This window comes from Eleutherodactylus coqui, chromosome 1 (genome assembly GCF_035609145.1).
Source record: "Eleutherodactylus coqui strain aEleCoq1 chromosome 1, aEleCoq1.hap1, whole genome shotgun sequence".
NCBI classification, from domain to species: domain Eukaryota; kingdom Metazoa; phylum Chordata; class Amphibia; order Anura; family Eleutherodactylidae; genus Eleutherodactylus; species Eleutherodactylus coqui.
In genome coordinates this window covers 68,101,904-68,124,033 of record NC_089837.1, presented here as the reverse complement: position 1 = coordinate 68,124,033, position 22,130 = coordinate 68,101,904, and the positions used below count along the sequence as shown (strand labels likewise).

General features: G+C 44.0%; 1 protein-coding gene across 1 annotated transcript in view; it reads left to right on the top strand.

Annotated features, from left to right (window-relative positions):
- GEN1 (GEN1 Holliday junction 5' flap endonuclease) overlaps positions 1-19,351 on the top strand; it is a 41,842-nt gene extending 22,491 nt beyond the window's left edge. Inside the window, exons 9-15 of the mRNA XM_066596982.1 lie at positions 1,381-1,531; positions 1,742-1,778; positions 1,855-1,935; positions 6,704-6,834; positions 9,063-9,124; positions 12,796-12,939; positions 15,918-19,351. Coding sequence (XP_066453079.1) covers positions 1,381-1,531; positions 1,742-1,778; positions 1,855-1,935; positions 6,704-6,834; positions 9,063-9,124; positions 12,796-12,939; positions 15,918-17,737 — 2,426 coding nt within the window. The 3' untranslated portion in view covers positions 17,738-19,351. The remainder of the gene's footprint in view (positions 1-1,380; positions 1,532-1,741; positions 1,779-1,854; positions 1,936-6,703; positions 6,835-9,062; positions 9,125-12,795; positions 12,940-15,917) is intronic.
- Positions 19,352-22,130: the final 2,779 nt, after the last annotated feature.

The following is a 22,130-nucleotide window of genomic DNA, read 5'->3' as shown; positions in this document are numbered from 1 at the left end:
CGTCTGTAACTAATATAGAAGTGAATAGGAGTTATGGAAATAGTGCAGCACAGCGAGCTACAGCATTTGCATGACCTAATTCTGAGATGTGGAAACGGTGTAAAACAGCCTAAGGCCTCCCTCACACAGGGCGTTTGCAGAAACTCATCGTTTTTAAACGCTGCGTTACTGCAGATTCCGCCCCGTTTCAGCAGCGCTGGCATACTTTATGCCAGCACTTTGGCTGCGTTTTCAGCTCTGCTGAAAACGCAGCCAAGAATGCTGAAAAGAAAAAAAAAAAGTAATACTCACCTAGCCGCTGCAGTCCGGGTCGCGGCCGCTGCTCTCTGCCGCTGATCCGGGTTTCCTCAGCACTCCCAAGTCTATTGCCAGAGGCCAGGTTTGAGAACCCTGACTCTGGCAATAGAGTGCTGTGATTGGTTGTCGGTGCTTGCTCAATGCCCAATCACAGCCCTTCATTGACTGTCTCAGCCAATCAGAGGTTGCCGGCGCTGATTGGCTAAGACAGTCAATGAAGGGCTGTGATTGGGCATCAAGCGTGCCGATAACCAATCGCAGCACTCTATTGCTGGAGGCGGGGTTCTCAAACCTGGCCTACGGCAATAGACTTGTGAGTGCAGAGGAAGCCCGGATCAGCGGCAGAGACCAGCGGCCGCGACCCCGACTGCAGCGGCTAGGTGAGTTATTGCTTTCTTTTTTTTCTCTACCTAGCTGGGACTGATTTTCGGGGTAGGGATTCTATTGCAAGCCCTCACCCCGAATATCGGCGAGCAGTTAACGCTGCTGAAAACGCGGCACCAAGTGTTGCCGCGTTTTCAGCAGTGCTAAAACCGCTGCCCATTCATTTTAATGGGCGACGCAGGGCTGAAAACGGCCCAAAATAGAACTTGCATCGCTGTCAAAGAGCAGCGTTGGAAGGCGCTGCGTTTTCAGCCCTGTGTGAGCAGCCCCATTGAAATGAATGGGAGTGTTGTACAGCGTTTAGCGCTGGGCTGAAAAGGCAGCGCTAAACGCTGTATAAAACGCCCTTTGTGAGGGAGGCCTAACGGTTCTTGTAAAATCCAAGCCCCACTGGCAGTGGCAGTAAAGCCGGTTGGTGGTGGAGGGCAGTTTTCCTGATAGATGAGGGTCCCAGAAGTCCCGCACCTGTCAGACATTTATGACCTAAACGTCTCAGAGGGCATATCTCCTTTAAAGAAGGCAGCATTTAAGGGATGGCCGAAAGTCGATCATCAACATGTTCTCTTTCAGCCTTTCATACCATGATCAATGCTTGTTAGTGACTATTGAGGACGACCTAATGGATAACTACAAGGGGAAACCTCAAATATTAGTATCCACAACTAAACTTATTTGATATTTTGTTGTTCCCATTTTTAGGCTCTGAAAAAGAGCACGAGCGGAAAGGTTGCACTTTATGTGGAAGTGAGAAGTACTGTGAGCCTCACGACTATGATTACTGCTGCCCGTGTGACTGGCATAAGGCCAAAGAAGATAAAAAGAACAGTTCTCTGGAATATACCCTTAAGATGTACGTAAGTCATCCCCAACGAAGAAAGAATTGGTTGGCCAGTCCATCATGGTGTAGGACACAGTGGTTGAAATGGATTCCCCATTTCTCTTCAAGCATCAAACACTTGCCCCACAAATAGTGAATCGAGCGGATCGATCCTCTTACGATCCCTGTTGGACTACTTTGGTCCTGATCTTTGATTGTTGTAATCTTTGTCTCTTTCTGCAGGAAAGCCAGGAAGTGTGAGGGATTCCCGCATCCTGAGGTAAGTAGACTTCACTTTGCCCATAGAATTAGAAAATGGAGATGTGACCGTGACGTTCCCTTCTTGGGTCTTATAGGTCATTCAGGAATTTCTCGTAAATAAGGATAAATTGGTGAAAGTGATGAAATGGATACGGCCCAGTCTGTTGTGCTTCCAGGTACAGTTTTTCCATGTCTTCATTTATGGGATTTTAAAGGTTGTACAGAAACAGCATCACTTCTGTCCATAGGTTGTGTCTGGTATTGCAGTTCAAATCCATTGAAGTGAATTGGAGCCAAGTTGCAATATTGCATCAAAAGGTCTCTTGGACAGGAGCAATGATTGCCTTACCACCACTGTGGGGTTCGCTGATCGTAGGCTTGGGTCGTTTGGTCTTCTGCTACTGGGAATTGGCTGTCAAATGATCGGTCACAGGGATTCCCCAACCTGTGGCCCTGTTTCTTGGCATCAAAAGGCAGACCCCATATCTTATGTGGAAAGTATGAATTATTATTAGCGGTAAACAATAGACTGGTTAGCGTTCATGCGGTGGCAATCTTGATCTCTGAATGGTGGAATAGAGACTCGGCAGACCCGTAGAGCCTGAATGGAGCACCAGCACCCATACTCCACCGCCTCACCATCCACAGTCTTTTGGCTTTGGGTTACACTGGTATTTCCTGATGTCAAATCCCCACATTTATCACCTATCCGGGGGTGAGAATTGTTTTTTGCTGGCATAATCCTTTAGATTAGCTTAAAGATTAATATAATTATTGGTTTTGCCCATGACGAGACGTACATTTAAAGAGATACGTCAAGTTTTAAACTGTCTGTTCCATGGTGGTCCCACTGCTATGACTCCCACAGAGCATGAGAACAGAGGTTCTTGTCACTCCGTATGAAATCGTCTGTCTGTGGCAGAGATGATTGGAGAGGCAATGTGCATGCTTGACGGCACAAGTTGGTCAAAAGAGGTCCAACACGTTACTAGAGGGGGTCTTTAATAAAGTGGCCATTGACTGATTGTTCCTGCCGACTCCATACCCCTGAAATGTTGTGGTCCTTTTAGACAAGCCAATTACTGTTTGAACAAGCGAGTGATGTCATTGCTAGCGCGTTCGCTCTCGTGCAGCCTGTTTAGACAGGCAGATACATTGTTGAATTTAGGTTTAGCATGCATAGAATCAGCATTGTACAATAAACCCACGGCAGGGAACACAATTCTAAACGCGAGCAGTGCCCACCCTAGACGTGTGAAAAATGCCATACCTGATGGAGAAATAGTTAGGGCAAAAGGGGCTTGCTCAACTGATGAAGATCTTAAAGTAACAACAGATTCAATTTTTGACAATCTTTAAAAAACGGGGTTTTACTGATTCATTATTGAATAAAGCACTAGTAGAAGCTAAGAAATATACCTGCAATGATCTTTTAGATAAAAATAGGGAGAAAAAAGAGTAAAAGTTTGATGAAATAGTGTTCTCTACTAGAGATGAGCGAACGTACTCGTTTCGAGCAATTACTCAATCAAGCGTCGCTATTTTCGAGTACCTGGCTACTCGGGCGAAAAGATTCGGGGGGCGGCGTGGTGGAGTCGGGGGTAGCAGTGGGGAACAGGGGGGAGCTCTCTCTCTCTCTACCCCCCACTCCACTCTGCAACCCCCGGCGCCCCCCGAATCTTTTCACCCGAGTAACCAGGTACTCGAAAATAGCGACGCTCGATTGCTAAATCGCCCTAAACGAGTACGTTTGCTCAACACTATTCTCCACCCCTTATAGTAGGGATTTTTATAAAATCAAGGATTTATTTCATTATTATCTGCCTATCCTGCAACAGGATGATTCATTAAATAAAATGAAGTAAAGGAGTGCTATGCGTACCCTGAAAAAATAAAAATCTGGGTAATTTTTTATCCCCAAGTTTATTTCAAAACCCACGAAAAAATCGGGGCCTTTGGACCCAGCATAAGGGTTTTTATAGATGTGGGCTGCCAAGGTGCGGTGTATGCAATAAAGTACAAAAAATTTATTTTAAGAAATGCTGCATAAAAAATACGAATTGTAAGTCAAAAAATATAATTTGTTATTGCATGTAAAATATGTAGGTTGTACTATGCGCTAAATAAAAACTAGAATAAGTGAACACCTCACACAGATCAAAAATGGTAGTGGGAGCTGCTCAGGGGCAGCACGACGCTTTATCCAAACACATCAGGGGAGGGCAGAAACGTTCTCGTTCTATGGTATTGAAAAGGTTAAAAACCACAGAAAATTAGATGTAGATCAAAATCAAATTTTAAAGAGAGAAGCTTTTTGGATCATGACCCTTCGGACTCGTTTTCCCGAGGGGCTCAATGTAAAATCAGATCTGCTATACCTCTATTAATACACTATTTATTGATGTTTTTTGTGTTTTTGTTTTTTTTCTGTATGTGTGGTTTTTTTGTGTTTGCATACTGCTATTTATTGATCTGCACCATTTTGATAAGTGAGGTATATTAAAGTGATTTATTGTGACGGACCATTAACAGGATTTCATGAGATAAATATCTGTATATCCTTTTTCAGTAATAATGAGTATATTTATATATTGTATAGTTTTGTAATATATATATTATATGCATAACCAATAGGAATATGAAAAGGTAAAAAAAAATTAAATTGGCACATATTTGGTATTGACGCGTCCGTAACGACATGTACAAAATGTTGAACACGCTTTTTATTTTGTATGGCAATAAGCGTAAAGAAAAACAAAGCCAAAATGCTAATTTTTAGCATTTTGCCTCCCAAAAAATGCAATAAAAGTGATCAAAAAAGCCATATATTCCCCAAAATGGTACCAATAAAAACTCATAGAGCTCCGTACAAAGAAAAATAAAAAAGTTACAGAACTTTGAATGCAGCGATAGAGAATAACAAATTTCCAAAAAAAAGGGGGTTTTATTGCAAAAAAGTGGAAAAAAACCTAAAAAAAATAGGAATTTTGGTATTGTTGTAACCGTACCGACCCGCAGAAAAAATGGATTGTCATTTATGCTGCATGATTAACACTGTAAAAAAAAAAAAAAAATCTATGGCAGAATTGAAGCGTTTTCTCTCCCTGTTATCATAAAATAATAATAAAAGTTTTACGATATAGTCTATGTACCCAAAAGTGGCACTGATAAAAACTACAGATCGCCACGCAAAAAACAAGCTCTTATAAGGCCGCGTCGACGGAAAAATAAAAAGGTTATGGCTTTTAAAAATCATTGCGTCCTTAAGTTCAAAATAGGCCATTTCATTAAGGGGTTAATAGCATGATTATACATACTCTATACATTGCATTGACTCTTTTAGCATTGCAGTTTATTGAGTCCAGCACTTTAGGTGTTAATGTTCAGCCATTTTTTCTGATTGCAAGTATACTTCCTGTAAGAGGGAAGCACTTTTAGCACTCAGGTGATCAAGGCTCTGTTTAAGGGCTGAACCCGGTCATGTGGACATGTAATGGCACGGATTGTGGTCCTTGTTATCATACACCGGCTTCAGGATCTTCTTTTGAAGGTTAAGAGAATACTCATGCTGTGTAGATACATCGTTGGCTTGTTCAGCTTTTCACATTCACTGTATAAGGGCGCATTCAGACGACCATATATCGGCCGGGTATTCACGCCGGCCGATATACGGCGTCTCTCTGCAGGGGGAGGAGGCTGGAAGAGGCGGGAGCAGTGCTCTGAGCTCCAGCCCCCTCTCTGCCTCCTCTCCCCCACTCTCTGCCTCTCTGCACTATTTGCATTGTGAGGAGGCGGGACAGGGGCAAGGCTAAGTTCTGGGAATTAGCTCCGCCCCTGTCCCACCTCTCCTCATTTAAAATAGTGCAGGAAGGGTGGAGAGGGGGCGGGAGCTCAGAGCACTGCTCCCGGCTCTTCCAGCCTCCTCCCCCTGCAGAAAGACGCCGTATATCGGTTGGGCGTGAAAACCCAGCCAATATACGGTTGTCTGAATGCACCCTAAGGCCTCGGTCACACAGCCATTTTTTGGTCCGATCTGCAGACGCGCTTGCGATGCATCCCAATGGGATAGACCAAATGCATCCCAATGGGATCGGTCACATGTCCGCTTTTTATGCGGACGTGCGATCAATTAGGACATAACGATTCGCAGAACGTGCCTATCTGCGTTCTGCGCATCGCTGTGTTCTATATATGCGCTCAATGCTGTCGGCGGCAGCAGCGCCGACCCCATTGAGAACATATACTTAAAGATCGTTCTCCTCTGCCACAGCTGTTACAGCTGTGGCAGAGGAGAACGATGTTCGCCCATTGAATTCAATGAATGGGTAAGTGAGTGCTGCCTCTGATTGGCTGAGCGCAGGGACCAATCAGAGGCAGCTCTCAGCTATTGAATGACAGCTGAGAGCTGGCTCTGATTGGTCCCTGCGCTCAGCCAATCATAGGCAGCACTCACTCACCCATTCATGAATGGGTGAGTGACAGCTGCCTCTGATTGGTGAGGGCTGTGACCAATCAGAGGCAGCCCATTCAGCAGGCCGGGATTTTCAATCTAAAATGCTGCTAGCTGCAGATTTTTCGGCGAATGGTCGGCCCCGGTCACGCGATTTGCGGATGCGCATCCGTCATGCGATCCGCAAATCGCGCGAAAAAACGCCTGTCTGACCGAGGCCTAAGTGACTGAGAAGGACTGGACAAGCGCTGGTTAAACCGAAGAAGAAGCGAACAACCCAACGATGGTTGTTATACCTGCATAGAATGAATGATCATCATTTGGCTGTTGGCACGCATTTAGACCAAATGTTTGCTTGTTTGAATGATTTTTTTAATGGTCATCGGGCCGTCTAAAAGCAGCTCAAGTGATAAAATGAAGAGATTTGTTTCCGGTCGTACGAGTAGATGATGGATTGTACCATAACTGGATATTTTTGTTGTCATTTTTTTTAGAACTTTGCCCTGGAGTGGATGGAGTGGCCCAAACACTATTCATGTGAGAAGGTCCTGAGCCTGCTGACATACCATGATATGCATGAGAGGAAGGCCGGCCGAGTACATGACGCCCAGCTACAGGCTGTCCGGTAACACATTATACTTATTGACTGTCAACTTATCACAATGGACTCCAGCAGGAATCTCAGACCCGTCCCTGCATTCTGCTCTCCCGGCTTTAAAGGGCTATTTCCATCTGACAAAGTAATGGCGTACTGCTAGGATAGCGCATCTCTTCATGATTGGTTGTGGTCTGCCCTCTGGGACCCCCGAATCCTGAGAAAAAAGGGGCCTTGGAGAAGATTTAGGTTCCGGATCCACTTTAATATTTCCTGCACAGTTCGCAGTAGATTTGACCCTTTAATGGGTGACGTTTGCTGCAGATCCACATTAAAATCTGCAGCATTGTTGCAGATTTTTAAGCTGTTTTTAGCACCGGTTTTTTTCTGCAAAAATTCTGCACCAATTCTGTAATGTGTAAGCGTACTTTTAACCCCTTCAGTGGCAGGTTTATTATTACCATGTCATGCCTCACAGGGCAGGTTTTCTAAATGAGTCAGCAATGCAATTTAATCTCGCAAGTATTTGAAAGTACTATACTACTTTGACAGTTGGTATTATGGCAGGGAAATCTCTGGGGCTTGCTGCACTGAGCATGCAGTAAAAACCCCGGAAGATTTCAGATGACAGCTCAGTGCTCTGCACATTTCAGCACTAGAACTGTCCACGAAAATCTTCCGGTATTTAACTGCATGGTCAGTGTAGCAAGCCCTGTAGGTTTTCCGGGCGTGCCACTAAAGGGGTTGTATCACAAATGTAAATTATCCCTTATTAGTAGAATACGGAATAACTTGTTGATTCACGGGGGTCTCGCTGCAGATCAGTGGGGATATCAGCAAAATGGGACCCTCGTATCCTGTTTTGCTTGTCAGTACAGGGGTCGCTTCTCCCCCTGCAGTGATGTCTGCATGTAGGGAGCACTGACCAAGTGCGACTGCAGAGATACCAAAGTGGCACCCATTGACATGAAAGTGAACGAAGTGCTGGTGTGTTTGTGTGACCAGTGCTCCATTCAGTCCCCTCCTCGCTGCAGGAGGTGCAGTTACACATCAGCGAGGAGGACATGGGACCCCCATTCTTGGGATTGGTGGGTTCTCAACGGTAAGACCCCCACCGATCTTCAAGTTATTCCCTATCCTTATTAGCCTAAGGGCTAACTTCCAATTGTGGTACAGCCCTTTTATAGATTATACTCCCTACAATACAAGTCACCAAAATAAACTTTGCACAGACATTGATATCCAGCTGGGAATACTTTTATGATTTGAGCTCCGAAGCTTGCAGAATTTTGCATGCAGTGCTGGTTGAAAAGTAAGAGTGTAACACCATTTATGTGCCATTTTTAATGTCTGTCTTATCTCTGTTTGCTGTGAAGTTCATTGTGATCTGCTCTTCTATAAACCATTTGGGTCCGGACACACAAAGTAGACCCATAGGCTGGGTTCACACTGGGCGGATTTTTCACAGAAATTCCGGCCGGAATTTCGCCGCGGCAGATCCGCATGCGGCCGCTAATCCCGGGATTAGCCAGCCATGTGGACGAGATTTCTCAGAGACCTTGTCCACACGGGAAGGGCAAAGCCGACAGAAGACGGCGCTGCAGCCCGGATTCCCCGCCGCAGCATGTTCGTTTTTTTTCTTCTTCTGCTGCGCTCTCCTCTATGGGAGCGGCAGCCGCAACGGAAGAGCGCGTGGCCAGGCTGCTTCAAAACCCGCGGCTAAGTGCCGCAGATTTTGAAGCAGCGGATTCTCGGCGGAAGTCTCGCGTTTTTTTGCTGCGGCCAAACCGCGAGATCGCCGCCCAGTGTGAACCCAGCCTTAGTGTAAATCTACAGCAGCAAAAACCGTATCCACAAAGGGTGCATTCACACTTAGCGGGTTTTCTGCAGCAGAAAATCTGAAGCAATGAAGCAATCTCCCGAAGACTTTACCCATTGAACTGAAAGAATGATGTCGGCTGCAGATCCGTGTCACAAGCCGCAATGCAAAATATGCCGTGGATTTTGGTACAGATCCGCAACGTTTTGCCATTTTTTTTGATGGAATGCAGCCAATTTGGTAGAGACTTGAAATCTGTGCTGAAATTCCACAGTATAAATTCACACGCTGCAGATTTCTTGCACTCTCCATCACATTGCTTGCGCTTACACTATTGTGGACGTACTCCTTGCGAAGAACTCCTTCCGCTGGTTACAGGTCTAGAACTTGGGATTTGTAAGCAGATTGATGGTCACAAAGTATGTTATTTGTCTTACAGAATTGTGAAAACGCGCATCAGAAATGGGATTCCCTGCTTGGAAATCGAGTGGGTAAAGCCAGGTGGGTACAGAAAGCCAACGCATGTCTGAGCCCGACTGCAGGTTTTTTAACTTCCAATGACTTCAAACAAGACCTCTAGGGGTCATTCACGCTGTATTTTTCTTACATAGGAGCCCCAGCTACAGGGAAAAACATCCCCCTAGTGTAATAGTGGTCACTGGCAGAGCTGGTCAGGGGTCTGTGCTAGGACCCTGCAGCTCTGATATGTCAGGGGTTGTCGGCGATCACATGATCGCTGGGTCCTATGCAGGAAACTGCAGCGCCACTTCCTGCATTCTCTACATAACGCTCATTGAGCGCTATATAGCCTGTAAAAAAAGAAGGCAGAAGTGGTTAAAATAGTCACAGAATCAGTGGGTGCGGAGGACCTTACTCTCATCTGTACAAGATCATTTACCGTACACATGGTTGTTGGAGGAGTTAATTGCACAACACCATTGGACTGTGAAGTAGTGCCTGTCTGCACTATTTTACAGCCTGATGAATAAATCTGGTTTTGGTAAATGTCAGGACAACTTGATTCATACATGCAGCAGGAAGGCAGAGTAAAGCCTGCCATACACAATAAACGCCTGTTGGCTGAACCTTTTAATTTCAGCGGGACCAGCCAGTCCTTGATTGTGCGTGGTGGTGTCCTAACTCTCCTCCAGCAACAGATGGGCAAATGAAGGATCAGTCCTATTGAATTTCAACATGCCCGATCCTTTTGGTCTGAGGAAAGATAAGTTGTCCCAAGAGGTTTCTGATAGCGTTTCTAATACGCAATCGGTTTGGTGCTGGATTCAATAGGGTACGGAGTCTTTCACATGGGACGGTTGACAGATGCTGAAACGCCCGACAGTTGTCCCAAAGATCATCGCTCCAGTGCTTTTTCCATAGCCGCAATAATTGCTCACTGAATGGACGCACGGCAGGCTGGAGATCTCTTCTGCCCACCCTCCTCCATTCACAGTAAACAGGCAGTTCATAGATGAATGACTTCCTGTTTACACGGGCCAATTATCGTTTAGTTTGAGTATCGCACAATGCAGTAATGACCTGATTGATAATCGTACCCTGTAAAAGGATCCTAAGACATTTCCCTATTCTTCACCCTTAACCCTTTCCAATCCAATTTGTATCCTGGTTTTCCTAGGGGGCTTACTCTTTTTCTGCCGTTATACGACAGCACTATATGCTGGCTAAAGCCAGTACTGCATGAGGTGACACATTGGATAGGCTCCGACAGCAGAGAGGCTGGCAATATACAGTAAGAGAACCCCGACGGACGTCTTCCAACATCGGAGCTATACAGCCTTAAATCATAATGTCTTTAGAGGTCAGACAGTGGATTGGAAAGGGTTAAACTAAAGTAGGTTTGGACTTCTCTGGACAGAATTCCATGATGGTCACCAATTGGCAGTGGATGCACTGACAGAACTGCAGCGTAGTATAAAAATAAAACTTAGAGGTTCCCCAAGACTAAACTATTAACCCCTAATGAAGCGGCCCCTTTTTTTTTTTTTTTTTCATTTTCGTTTTTTTCTCATAACTCCTTTTATTTATCCATCGACGTCGCTGTATGAGGGCTTGTTTTTTGCGGGACGACTTGTAGTTTTTAATGGTGCTATTTAAAGTACCATATAATGTACTGAAAAACATTTACAAAATTATAAATGGAGTAAAATGAAAAAAAAAACGACATTCTGCCAGCTTTCAGTGCGTCTTGTTTCTACGGCTCACAAACTGCAACAAAAACGACATGATAACTTTATCCTACGGGTCAGTACAATTGCTACGATACCAAACTTGTATAGTTTTTTTTTTTACTGCACTAGTTTTTTTCTTTTTCTTTTTTTTTTTCTTTCGAAGACGTTTAATTTTTTTCAATTATTTTCTGCGGTCATTTTGTGCGCGCAATAACTTTTTTATTTTTCCGTTGACGTAGTTGAGCAAGGGCTCATTTTTTGCGGAATGTCCTGTAGTTTCCGATAGTTCCAATTCGGAATAAATACGACTTTTTGATCTCTTTTTTTATTGTGTTTTTTCTGGGAGACAGGGTAATTAAAAAAGTGCATTTCTGGCGTTCTTAATTTTTTTTTTTTTTCGAGCGACGTCCACCATCCATTGTGCTGGAAAAATAACGCGCTAATTTGATAGATCGGACTTTTACGGAAGCGGCGATACCAAATGTATTTTTATTTTATGATTTTTATTTTTAATAATCGATATGGCAAAAGGGGAGTGATTTAAACTTTTATAACTTTTTTTTTTCTTTTACAATTAATAAAACTTTATTGATTTTTTTTTTTTTTTTTTAAAGCTTTACTTTAAAGTCCCCCTGGGGGACTACAACCAGCGATGCATGATCGCTCCTGCAGTATGACGTAATGCTATAGCATTACGTCATACTGCCATTTGACAGGCAGTCTGCTAAGGTAGCCCTGGGGCCTTTCCAAAGGCCTTGGCTGCCATGACACCTGCACGGCTCCCTCGATCTCACTGCGGGGGGGCCGTGCGGGTTCGGGGGATTTAAATGCCGCTGTCAGAATTGACAGCGGCATTTATAGGTTTGATAGCCACGATCGGCCAATCGCGGCCATTGCCCGCGGGTGTCAGCTGTAGTAAACAGCTGACGCCCGCACTGTATGCAGAGAGGTCGCCCCGCGACCTCTCTGCATACATACGCCGATGCTCCAGGACGTAAATGTACGTCCTGGAGCCGGAAGGGGTTAATGACTTATCTTTGGGATAGATCATCACTAGTTGATCGCTGGGGGTCTGCAGCTTGGAATCCCTGCCAGTTGACATCAGTGAATGCTTCAGTCCATATAGCTACTATGCCTTGTAGAACAGCTCAGTCCATGTGATCGATGAACATGACGTTATATACCTTTTGAAGAGTCTAGTCTTGGAAAAACTCTTTTAACCAACAGTTATCACCTGCAAAATGGTCAGATGGAGGGATTAACCCTTTGCAATCCACAGTCTGACCTCTGAAGACATTATGATTTAAGGCTGTACAGCTCCGATGTTGGAAGACGTCCGTCGGGGTTCTCTTACTGTATATTACCAGCCTCTCTGCTGTTGGAGCCTATCCAATGTGTCACCTCATGCAGTACTGGCTTTAGCCAGCATACAGCGCTGTTGTGTAATAGCAGAAAAAGAGTAAGCCCCCTAGGAAAACCAAGCTTCAAATTTGATTGGAAAGGGTTAAACGACTAGAAAATGAACCCGGAGTAGGATAACTGGTATTGGCTTACTTTCTGGATTATGTTACGGTCTTGCTCTTTAAATTTGTCACCTAAGGCTAGACTCCAAGTCAAATAGAAATCGGGAACAAGAGCCAAAGGATGTCCCTTAATCTGCAGGTGAGGTGGCGAGTGCCCTTTGACTAAGGTGGCGAGGCCGGTGTGGTCAAGGAGCACTAGATTCCTTGGCAGCCTGATGTAGCTGGCAGCAGAAAGGAGGAGGGTCTTTGCCAGGACTGGCGAGGCTCAGGCCGATAGCGGGAGTCGTTGCTGAAGGTGAGGAATGATGGATATTAGAGAGATGGATGCGAGAGAAGAGATAGATGGATAGCAGGCAGAGAGAATTTTTTTCTTGGCTTCTACAACAAACTCAGAGTGAAACCTTTAATATATGTATAACATCTATTTAATATAGCCGCTCCTTTTATTTTCCTGTCACAGATGGCTACATCTTCTCCGATGAGCACCCGCCTGGTGGCCCACTGTTGACCATTGAAGAAGAATGTCTCTTCGCAGCGGCCTATCCTCATGTTGTAGAACTGTTCCAAGAATACAAACTAGAGGCTGAGATGCTGAAGCAGAAGTGTAAGTAGGCTGTGACTTTCATTTCCATTGCCTATGATATACTGAACCTTTAAACTGAGCTAGGCGGAAAGTGTCCCTCTGGATATATGCCACTGAATGTAATAGAAGCCGTGCATGAAGAGGATGGTTTGTCCTGTATGGGTGTGTGGATTACAGTATATCACCATATGGGGCTTCATTCAGTATAGTGGAGTTTGTCTCCAACATAGACACAACCGCTGTACAGAACTGACCCCAATATCTGTGAGGTCTGCAACATTACCCTTGCTGTAAGAAATACATGTCTACAGTATTTTGTAATCTATGACTTCTTTATGTATGTGTGTATGACACTAGATGGTCACTTTATTAGAGCCCCTAGCCCTTTCATAATTGGGGCTTCCCTGTATGGAAATTAGAGCCGTGACCCCAGAGTGTATAGTGTGAAATCATGTGACAAAGGTTCCCGTGGATCAGTTTCAGTGTGAGTCCACATTAGATAGGAAAATCCAGCAATCTGAGCGACTTCCAATGAGGCCCAGTCATCGGTGCTGGACTAGCCAGGGGCAGCCTATCATACACTGCCAAGCTTGTGGGATTTCCTCACGTAATGGTATACTTAAAACGACGATGTGATTAAAAAAATGCAATGAAAGGGGTCAGAAGAGGATGTCGGGAATCGTTCTGCTGAACAGGCAGTGCACAGTCAAACAAATTGCAGCTAAATAAAACTCTGCTGTTCCAACTAACACATCTGAATGCACAGTTTGTCATTCCCTAGTGTAGATCGGCTATAACAGCAGATGACTGGTTCCAGCGTCATTAATGCCTGAGAGCAAGACAAGACTGAAATGGGCAAAAGAATGTAAAAATTAGATCACTGAGCAGCGGAAAAACATCTTCTGGTCAGATGGATCCAGATTTCTGTTGCCCTGTGCTGATGGGAGGTCAGAATTTGGCATAAGCAGCATGGATCGCTGACCCCTTCCTGTCAGGTGACAATAGCTCAGGCTGGTGGAGTAATGGTGTGGGGACTTTTCTTGGCACACCCTAGGTTCTCTGATACCTGTGGATGGACGTCACAATGAATTTCTGCGGTTCTGAAGGCCAGAGGAGGTCCATCGCGCTACTAGATGGGGTTTCTAAGAAAGTGACCATTCAGTGTTATTAAAGGTCTCTTTACACGGGATGCCCCACGGACTGCTACCAGACTACCACTCTTGTGTTTACATAGGAGTAATAGTTCAAGTGAATGGAGACCGAGTGGGCTGGATTGTTCCACCCCGACGGCCTCCATTCATAGTAAGCCGAAGACGCCCAAATATTGAGCGGTGCCTGTGTTTCACGGACCGATAGTTGCTTGGTTTTTAGTTTTGCTCTAAAACACGTGAGCAATTTTTCGTCGGTGCCCTGTTGGCAGCTGCGTGTACACGGGACAATTATTGCTCGAATTCACTGTTTTCAGCGAGAATTCCATCGACATTCGCCCGGTGTGAAGTACCCTTTCAGTAAAATATACTGTATGTAAAAATAATATAATCTCTCTGTAGCCAAAACAACATAAATGGGACCTCCCAGCTCTCCCGACATGCCTGCTTTTAGTAAATACTTGTATTCCCGATGAAATATCATTTCGCGGTTGTGTAGTTTCTTTGTTCGTTCTCCTGGAAACATGAAAAAAAAATGACAACTGGATGTATTCCCCATGTTAATAACATGGACTTCTACATTGTCCGCTGATATAACAGATCGGACATTGTGAATGTATGCAAGAACATGGCCTGTTGACAAGAAGCGTGTTTCCAGAAAATAAGACCCTGTCTTGTATTAATTTTTGCCCCAAAAGAGGCGTTAGGTCTTATTTTCAGGGAGGGGGGTGGTTATTATACTTACCTAGCAGGCTTGGTCCAGGGCCCTCACGTTGCACTCCGGAACTCCGACACGCTGAACCGTGGCATACATTGACCAATTCATAAATCCCACCCCCACAATGTGATGGCTGTGATTGGTTTATCGAGCGCTGCATTGATTGGCTGAGCAGCGGTCAAAGAACCAATCACAACCATCGCATTGGTTCATCAAGTTCTGCATTGATTGGCTGAGCAGCTCTCAAGAACCAATTAGAACCATTGCTTCCTGGAAATGGGATTTATGGATCCTGTAACGAGAAAGTGATCTTCTGTTTGCAAACGAGGACTGCAGGACGCACAGCGGAGCTCCATACAACAGCAGGAGGACCCGGACCGAGCCTGTTAATGTTGTAATGCAGCTAGGGCTTATTTTAGGGGTAGGGCTTATATTTCAAGCCTCCCATTAAAAAATCAGAGTAGGTCTTATTTTCAGGGAAACAGTAACAGTTGTCAGTTTATTCTTACATTTACAGGAGGAATAACAGAGGATCAGCACAATGCTAATTTAGAAAAGATGCTTCAGAATTATTGTTTTAATGCACGATGCAAGTATTTACTAAAATAGACATGTCCCCTCAGAAACTGGCAGGACCTTTCTAAGCCAGTTTCTACAATATACATTCCTGTACGGTTCCGTATACATTTGCCGTGTCAGCATTTTCCGGAGCATGTGGCTTCGCTTTTGTTTGCGTTATTAAACGGAAGATGAAATATAACTGCAGTGAGCTGAAAATTGCTGAGCTGTGATGGGCCGTTGATATAAAATATTGTCAAAACCGCCCGCATTATAGGTCTGGTACTTCTTTTTCATTACTTGCTATTGCTGCGTCTCCCGGAGTCCATAGAACGATGTCCAATAAGACACCCAATAAAGTGCAGCTGAGGTAACGGGCTGAAATTAAACACCTCTGCTATTTCCTTCTTTTAGGTAAGATGTTGTCAATTAACCCGCGCAACGATTATTTTAGCAGTTGTTGAAGTCAGTAGTTGCTTACACTACAAAATCTTCCAATTAAATGTAATGGACAATGTGATTGATCGTGCTTGTAGAGTAAGCAGTTTCTGAAGTGGCATTTTGTTGTTTTGTAGGCAAGAAAAACAAACCTAAAACCAAGGTGCCTCCGAATGTGGATGATGTTGCTTCGCTCTTGTCTGAAATGAGTTTAGCCCCAACTATAGAGACAAAACGATCACCGCTAGGAACAAGTGAGGAACCTGAAACTACCACTCGTCTTCAAGGAAGGGATCAGTCGAAAGACCTACCCGGCACTACTGGTCTTTCACCGTCTATGGTAAACTGGGTATCGGGTGACATAGAAAGTTCCTCAAGACCTCTATGTATTGAAGATGATGTAGTCAGACTTGATGAGCAATGGTCTTCATTGAATAATACACAAAAGTCTTCAGTGGCTTCTCCTGTTTCATCAGTGGTTGAAGATCTACATCTGAGTAGCATTGATTGGGATGCCATCTCATTTACCATGTCCCCTCATGTTGGTACAGGTGGTGCCCAGATACATGGTGTCCAACTTAGCCAAAACACTGGAGAACCGATAAAGACAACCAACAGTGTCAACAACCCAACTCAAGAAATTCCTGAACTAATTAAGGATGCCAAGTCCGAACCACTGGGACTAAACAATGAGCAAGAGTCTTCAGTGGCTTCTCCTAATGTTTCTTCTGTGATTGCAGATCTGCATCTGAGTAGCATTGATTGGGAAGCCATTTCATTTAGCATGTCCCCTCATGTGGAGTCTCGTACAGGCAGTGGTCAGACACACTGTGCCCAAGTTGGCCCAAATATTGCAGAACCAATAAAGCCAACCAACAATGTCAACAACCCAAGCCAAGAAATTGTAGAACCATTTAAGGATGCCAAGTCTGAACCACTTGGACTAGATAACAAACAAGACTCTCTAGTGGCTTCTCCTAATGTTTCATCTGTGATTGCAGATCTACATCTGAGTAGAATCGATTGGGAAGCCATCTCATTTAGCATGTCCCCTCATGCTGAATCTCATATAGACGATGGTCAGACACACGGTGTCCAAGCTGGCCCAAATACTGGAGAGTTGATAAAGGCAACCAACAATGTCAACCCAACACAAGAAATTATAGAACCAAGTAGAAACACTAATTCCAAACGACTAGCCTTGGCTGCCTCACCTTATCTTGCACGTCTAGAAAACCTGCCGTTAAGAGAGAGGTTACTATTAAAGAATGCCAGCCAGTATGCCTCCTCAGAACCAGCAAATGTCCTTCAAGAATGTCTACCATTAAAGCCTAAATCTCAAAGCCTCAATAAAAGGGATACCACAACATTTATTTCCAACCATACTGTAAATTCTAAGGAAAATGTTGTAACCTACAAACAAACCAAGTCAACAAAAGAACAAAGCTCTCAAAAAAGTCAAAAGCAGATCAATGCAACCAGAAGGCCTGAACATCTCACCAGCAAATCATTCACTTTTGTGAAGAATATCCCTTTTGCTTCCCTAAGGCCGTTATCAGAGGGAAGCATTTCCAGCAAAAAGGCGTTTGCACCGTTGACCAAAGTGGCTCAAAAGAAAAGTGTCTGCCTCAAGATGCCATCGTCTAGTGAGGATGAGGGCGAACAAGGAACAAGTGGTAGACCGAAACATGTCTTCAAGAAAGAGCGTGCAAAATCGGACATGCCGGTAAACATAATGGCTCCTGTCAGGACAGCAAATAATCTGCAACCAGATACTTTTGGAATTCCCAGTATAGATAATGTGTTGGATAATGTATTCTCAAGCCCCGAAGCCAAAGTCTTACCTGCCAAGTCTCTGGATGAGCTGAATAGTGATGACGATGACTCTATAATATCTGTGGACAGTCCTTTGCCGCTGGCCGAAAGACTAAAACTTAGACAATTACAGAACAGTTAATGTTTTATACTCTTTCTTTGATTTTTTTTCTCTCGGTGTCCAGTGACTTTTAACAAGACCATGTCAAAGTTAAAACTTGCGCAAAAAGTTGAGTAAACTCCAGTATTTGGTGGTTTAGTTTTAGTTATATGATGATTTTTTTGCCCATTTATTTACATGACTTTTGACAACTTCTGACTGTTTCCAGGAGCAGCTAGCAGAAGTTTGAGCTCCATTCTATTGTCGGACATGGCTTTGTTCTCTGAACATCCACAATGCACTGCTCTCTGGTATCACATAACTAGTGGTATTTTGGTTTAGACATGACTAAAGAAAAATAAATTTCATGTAGTTTAGGATTAGCACAAGACACATAAAGCAAACACTGTTGCTTAGACAGGATGTAGTCAATAAGCCGGATCCAGCGCTGTATCTTACTACTGCTGTCTTACAGAAATAGTGGTGTACTTGAGTAGGGCACAAGGAACGTGGATTTCACTTTTGTATTTTGACCCCTGTAATAGCTGGAGAGACACAGAAAGCGGGTTTCTGCTTCTCACATGTTACTCTTCAACTGTGCAATTGGGTTTTTCTCTCTAAGTCCTGTGGGACCGCTGCTATGACTGAAGTAAGGCAAGTGGAAGTGGCCCCCTTCTGCTATGTTGGGGGCCGATCATCCAGGAAGTCATGCATCGTCGTCTGCAGCAGATTCAGGTACCGATCCGCATTGAGAGGCCCTGGAATGAACACGGGTCCAACGACTGCTCCATGTATGTATTGTAGCATGCATATAGCCGTTGTAATACGCAGTGTATACATGCAACAAGTGTATTCCCTGTGGATTTCGGCTTTTTTGTGCACATAAATACGCAGTGATCAGTAGGAAGTTGAAGGAGATTCCCTTGCCCTGCCTGCATAAATACACAGTGAATATACATGTATCATGCGTACGTTTGCCACGCCATAAACTTGCATGGGCTATTTCTGATGATAATACGGACTAAAATAGGACGTTCTGCAAGTTGTTTTGTATGGGGGTTCAGCACTGCGTATTACTCTATATAATATAAGCGCTTAGTACACAGCCAAAATACCCATGTGAGCGAGCCCTAAGCTCATTTCTGCTTCTCACATGCTACTCTACAACTTTGCTATTGGGTTTTACTCTTTCTGGCCACAATACAAAATCAAAAACCATGTTCCGGGGCCCTGTGCACCATACCATCGTGTAGTGCACTCCCTGCCCTCCTATTCAAGTAGACTATGGTAATTTCAGTATAGGCCTCCTCCAGTACTGAGATACAGCTCTGGATCGGTGTTATTGACTACAGCCTCTATTTTAATTATGGAAAGTTGTCTTTCGTATGCTTATCAATGTTCCTCCACTTTCCGGTACTTTTAGCAGTTACATCTACATGGGACTTTAAAAGCTGTTGTCCAGGATTACAAAAAAGTTTCTTTTTTTTCCCCTTTCTCGAAAAACAGTGCAACTTATGGGTTGTGTCTGCTATTGCAGCTTAGCCTCATTCATGGCTGAACTGCAGTACCAGCGATAACCCATGGGCAAGAGTGGTGCAATTTCCATGAAAAAAAAGCAGACCTTTTGGGGGGAAAAAATAAATAACTTTACAAATATACTTCCCTTATTTGTTTTGTGTTGATTTAAGTTTTTTTTTCTGGTTTCGTCCTTTTGTTCCTCCATCTATATTTATAGCAGTTTTCAAAATTCTGCTGGTTGCTCCTGGAAAAAGGTAGCAGTGTATCTGTGCCCCACCATCACACATGACATAAAGTTGTGATGACTTTTAAGCTTACCCTTCTGTCAGACTCCCACCTATCGGAAATTGAATAATGTTGACTTTTAAAGCTACTCCTTATCTACTTTTTCGTTCCGTGGGAGTCTGACTGCTGGGGCCCCCACCAATCCTGAGAAATGGGGTCCCAAAGGCGAATTCATTTCAATTCATTCATTCAATAGGACTGCCGGAGTCAACCAAGCATTTGAACTCTATCTCCGGGAGTCCCGTGGACATTAACCCTTTCCAATCCAATTTGTATCCTGGTTTTCCTAGGGGGCTTACTCTTTTTTTTCTGCTGTCATACAACGGCGCTATCTGCTGGCTAAAGCCAGTACTGCATGAGGTGACACGTTGGATAGGCTCCGACAGCAGAGAGGCTGGCAATATACAGTAAGAGAACCCCGACGGACGTCTTCCAACATCGGAGCTGTACAGCCTTAAATCATAATGTCTTCAGAGGTCAGACAGTGGATTGGAAAGGGTTAATGGAATAGCAATGTGGATGTATGACCGTCACTCCATTCAATCAGGGACGGGACACTCAAAACCCCTGTCCTCGTGATTGGTGGGTGTCCCAGCAGTCCGATCATCATGGATCACAAGGTTGTCCCCTATCCAGCCCTATAACTGGCACAACTCCTTCAGCGCCCTAATTACCGTTGTCCTCTGAGCACCGACGTTGCTGCCGTCTGCTAACTCCGAATTTTGCTTTGGGTAAAATATATTGTGTTTTAGTTTTTTATGTAAGTTTTAAAATGTTGTATGTTGTAATTAAAAAGTTTTTTTCAATATACAAAATGTTGGGTTTAACAACAACAAAAACGTCATTCTAGTTTACATTGGTCAATCACTGATCTTTTATAAAGACAGTCATGTTCATTGGACTTTCCAATAGAATGAGGATATCGAGCCTTTTCATTGTATTATAAAATACAAAAATTAATATCAAAAAGTTTTTGTTTAGAATTCAAAAGATAAAAACGTCAGCATCACATTTGTCCGTTGGGCGTATGTAGTAATACAACTCAGCTATATTATCCCATTTAGGCATTAAAGGTTCTGGGCTTCCATACCGCCTGATAGTAAATATATGGTGTAAGATTAAAGTTCCTGCAATCTGGCAGAAGCAGGTTGGGTTTTTGGCTGGCAGAGACAGCTGAGGACCCAAAGGAGCAGGTAGAAGTGTTTTTTAACCGTCTCTGCCTACTCTTTTACAAGCTACGTAGCTCTCAGTGAGCACTATATAGAAAATGCAAGAAGTACAAATGCCGTTTCCTGCGTAGGACCTAATCGCAATATCGTCAGCAACCCCTGGCATGGCAGAGCTGCTGAGTTTTAGCAGACCCCTGACCACGGTCACATTAGGGAGATGGTTTTCCCTGTAACTGGGGCGGCTATGGATGCTGGAAGTATAGTGGAAAAGTGTGAAAATAATGCATTGTGAATGTCCCCCAGCGGTCTTATCTGATATCATGAGGGACAAAGAGGTTTTTAAAAAAAAAAAGTACACCTACAAATAATTGCATTTTAAAAAGTAAAATGGGGGGGGGGGGGAAACTTCAGTGAAAAAAAGTTCATTAAATAGCCCTATATCTGACGGGGAAAGATGCAGCAAAAATAATTTTGGCGGGCCAGGAAAACAAAATAGGGCCGTAAAACCACAACATGGATAAAATCACTAAAAATCATCTGGTCCTATATTACCAAAACATTCTGATCTTTGAGGGGTTAAAGGGATTTTCCCACAAGGGACACCTATTCATAGCATAATTGATAAATGCCTAATTGCTGGGACTTCCATTGATCAGTAGAATGGGGGTCCCTGGGGATACCTCTTTAATAGACTGCTAAAGTGAGGAGTGTGAATGGAGTGGTGGTTGAGCATGCACCCTGCCCTCCATGAGTAGTCTGTGGGGCTGGTGGAAACAGCTGAGCGCCTTCCATGGCTGTTTGATGGCCCCATAGGTGATAGAAATCTTTTATGGGACAACTCCATTAACTTGAATGTGGATGAGTTGTGTCAATGTCTGACATTTGGTGGGAATGCCCACTCATCTAATGCGCTGCGATTCTCCTGAAGCTTTACGAAGCATGTAGCAGGGCAGCTGTAATGATAGCTGTTGTGTATAGTCCCGGGAGTTTGTAAAGTATTGAAGCCCACTACTTCTACCAGCTTAACTGTCCACGTATGACGTGTTATGCTACTTTTTTAGTTGGCAGAAAATGTATCTGTTTTTAACCTGTGTATTCGGCTCTTTGCACCTGTTGTTTGATGGGGACCAGTTCTTGGCCTGTTGAAGTGGTGGTCCTCAAGGTAAGGGCTATGCCCTAACAGATATGGCGGCGGGGAATTAAAGCATTAGCTACCATATTGGTTGGCAGCTCTATAGTATGGCGTAGGATATGCTGAGTGTACTCACATGAGCACTGGTGTGCTACATATGAGTAGCCTCCTGCCATATGTGGTTAGTTAGAGTGAGGAGGTGATGGTAAGCCTAAGAGAGCTGCGTAGTTTTGTCAAGCAGGAACAGCAGCATTGTACTCCAAAAGGATGTGGTGCCGGAGTCTTCATGGACTTACACCCTTGTTACCATATACTAACCCTTCAGCTATGA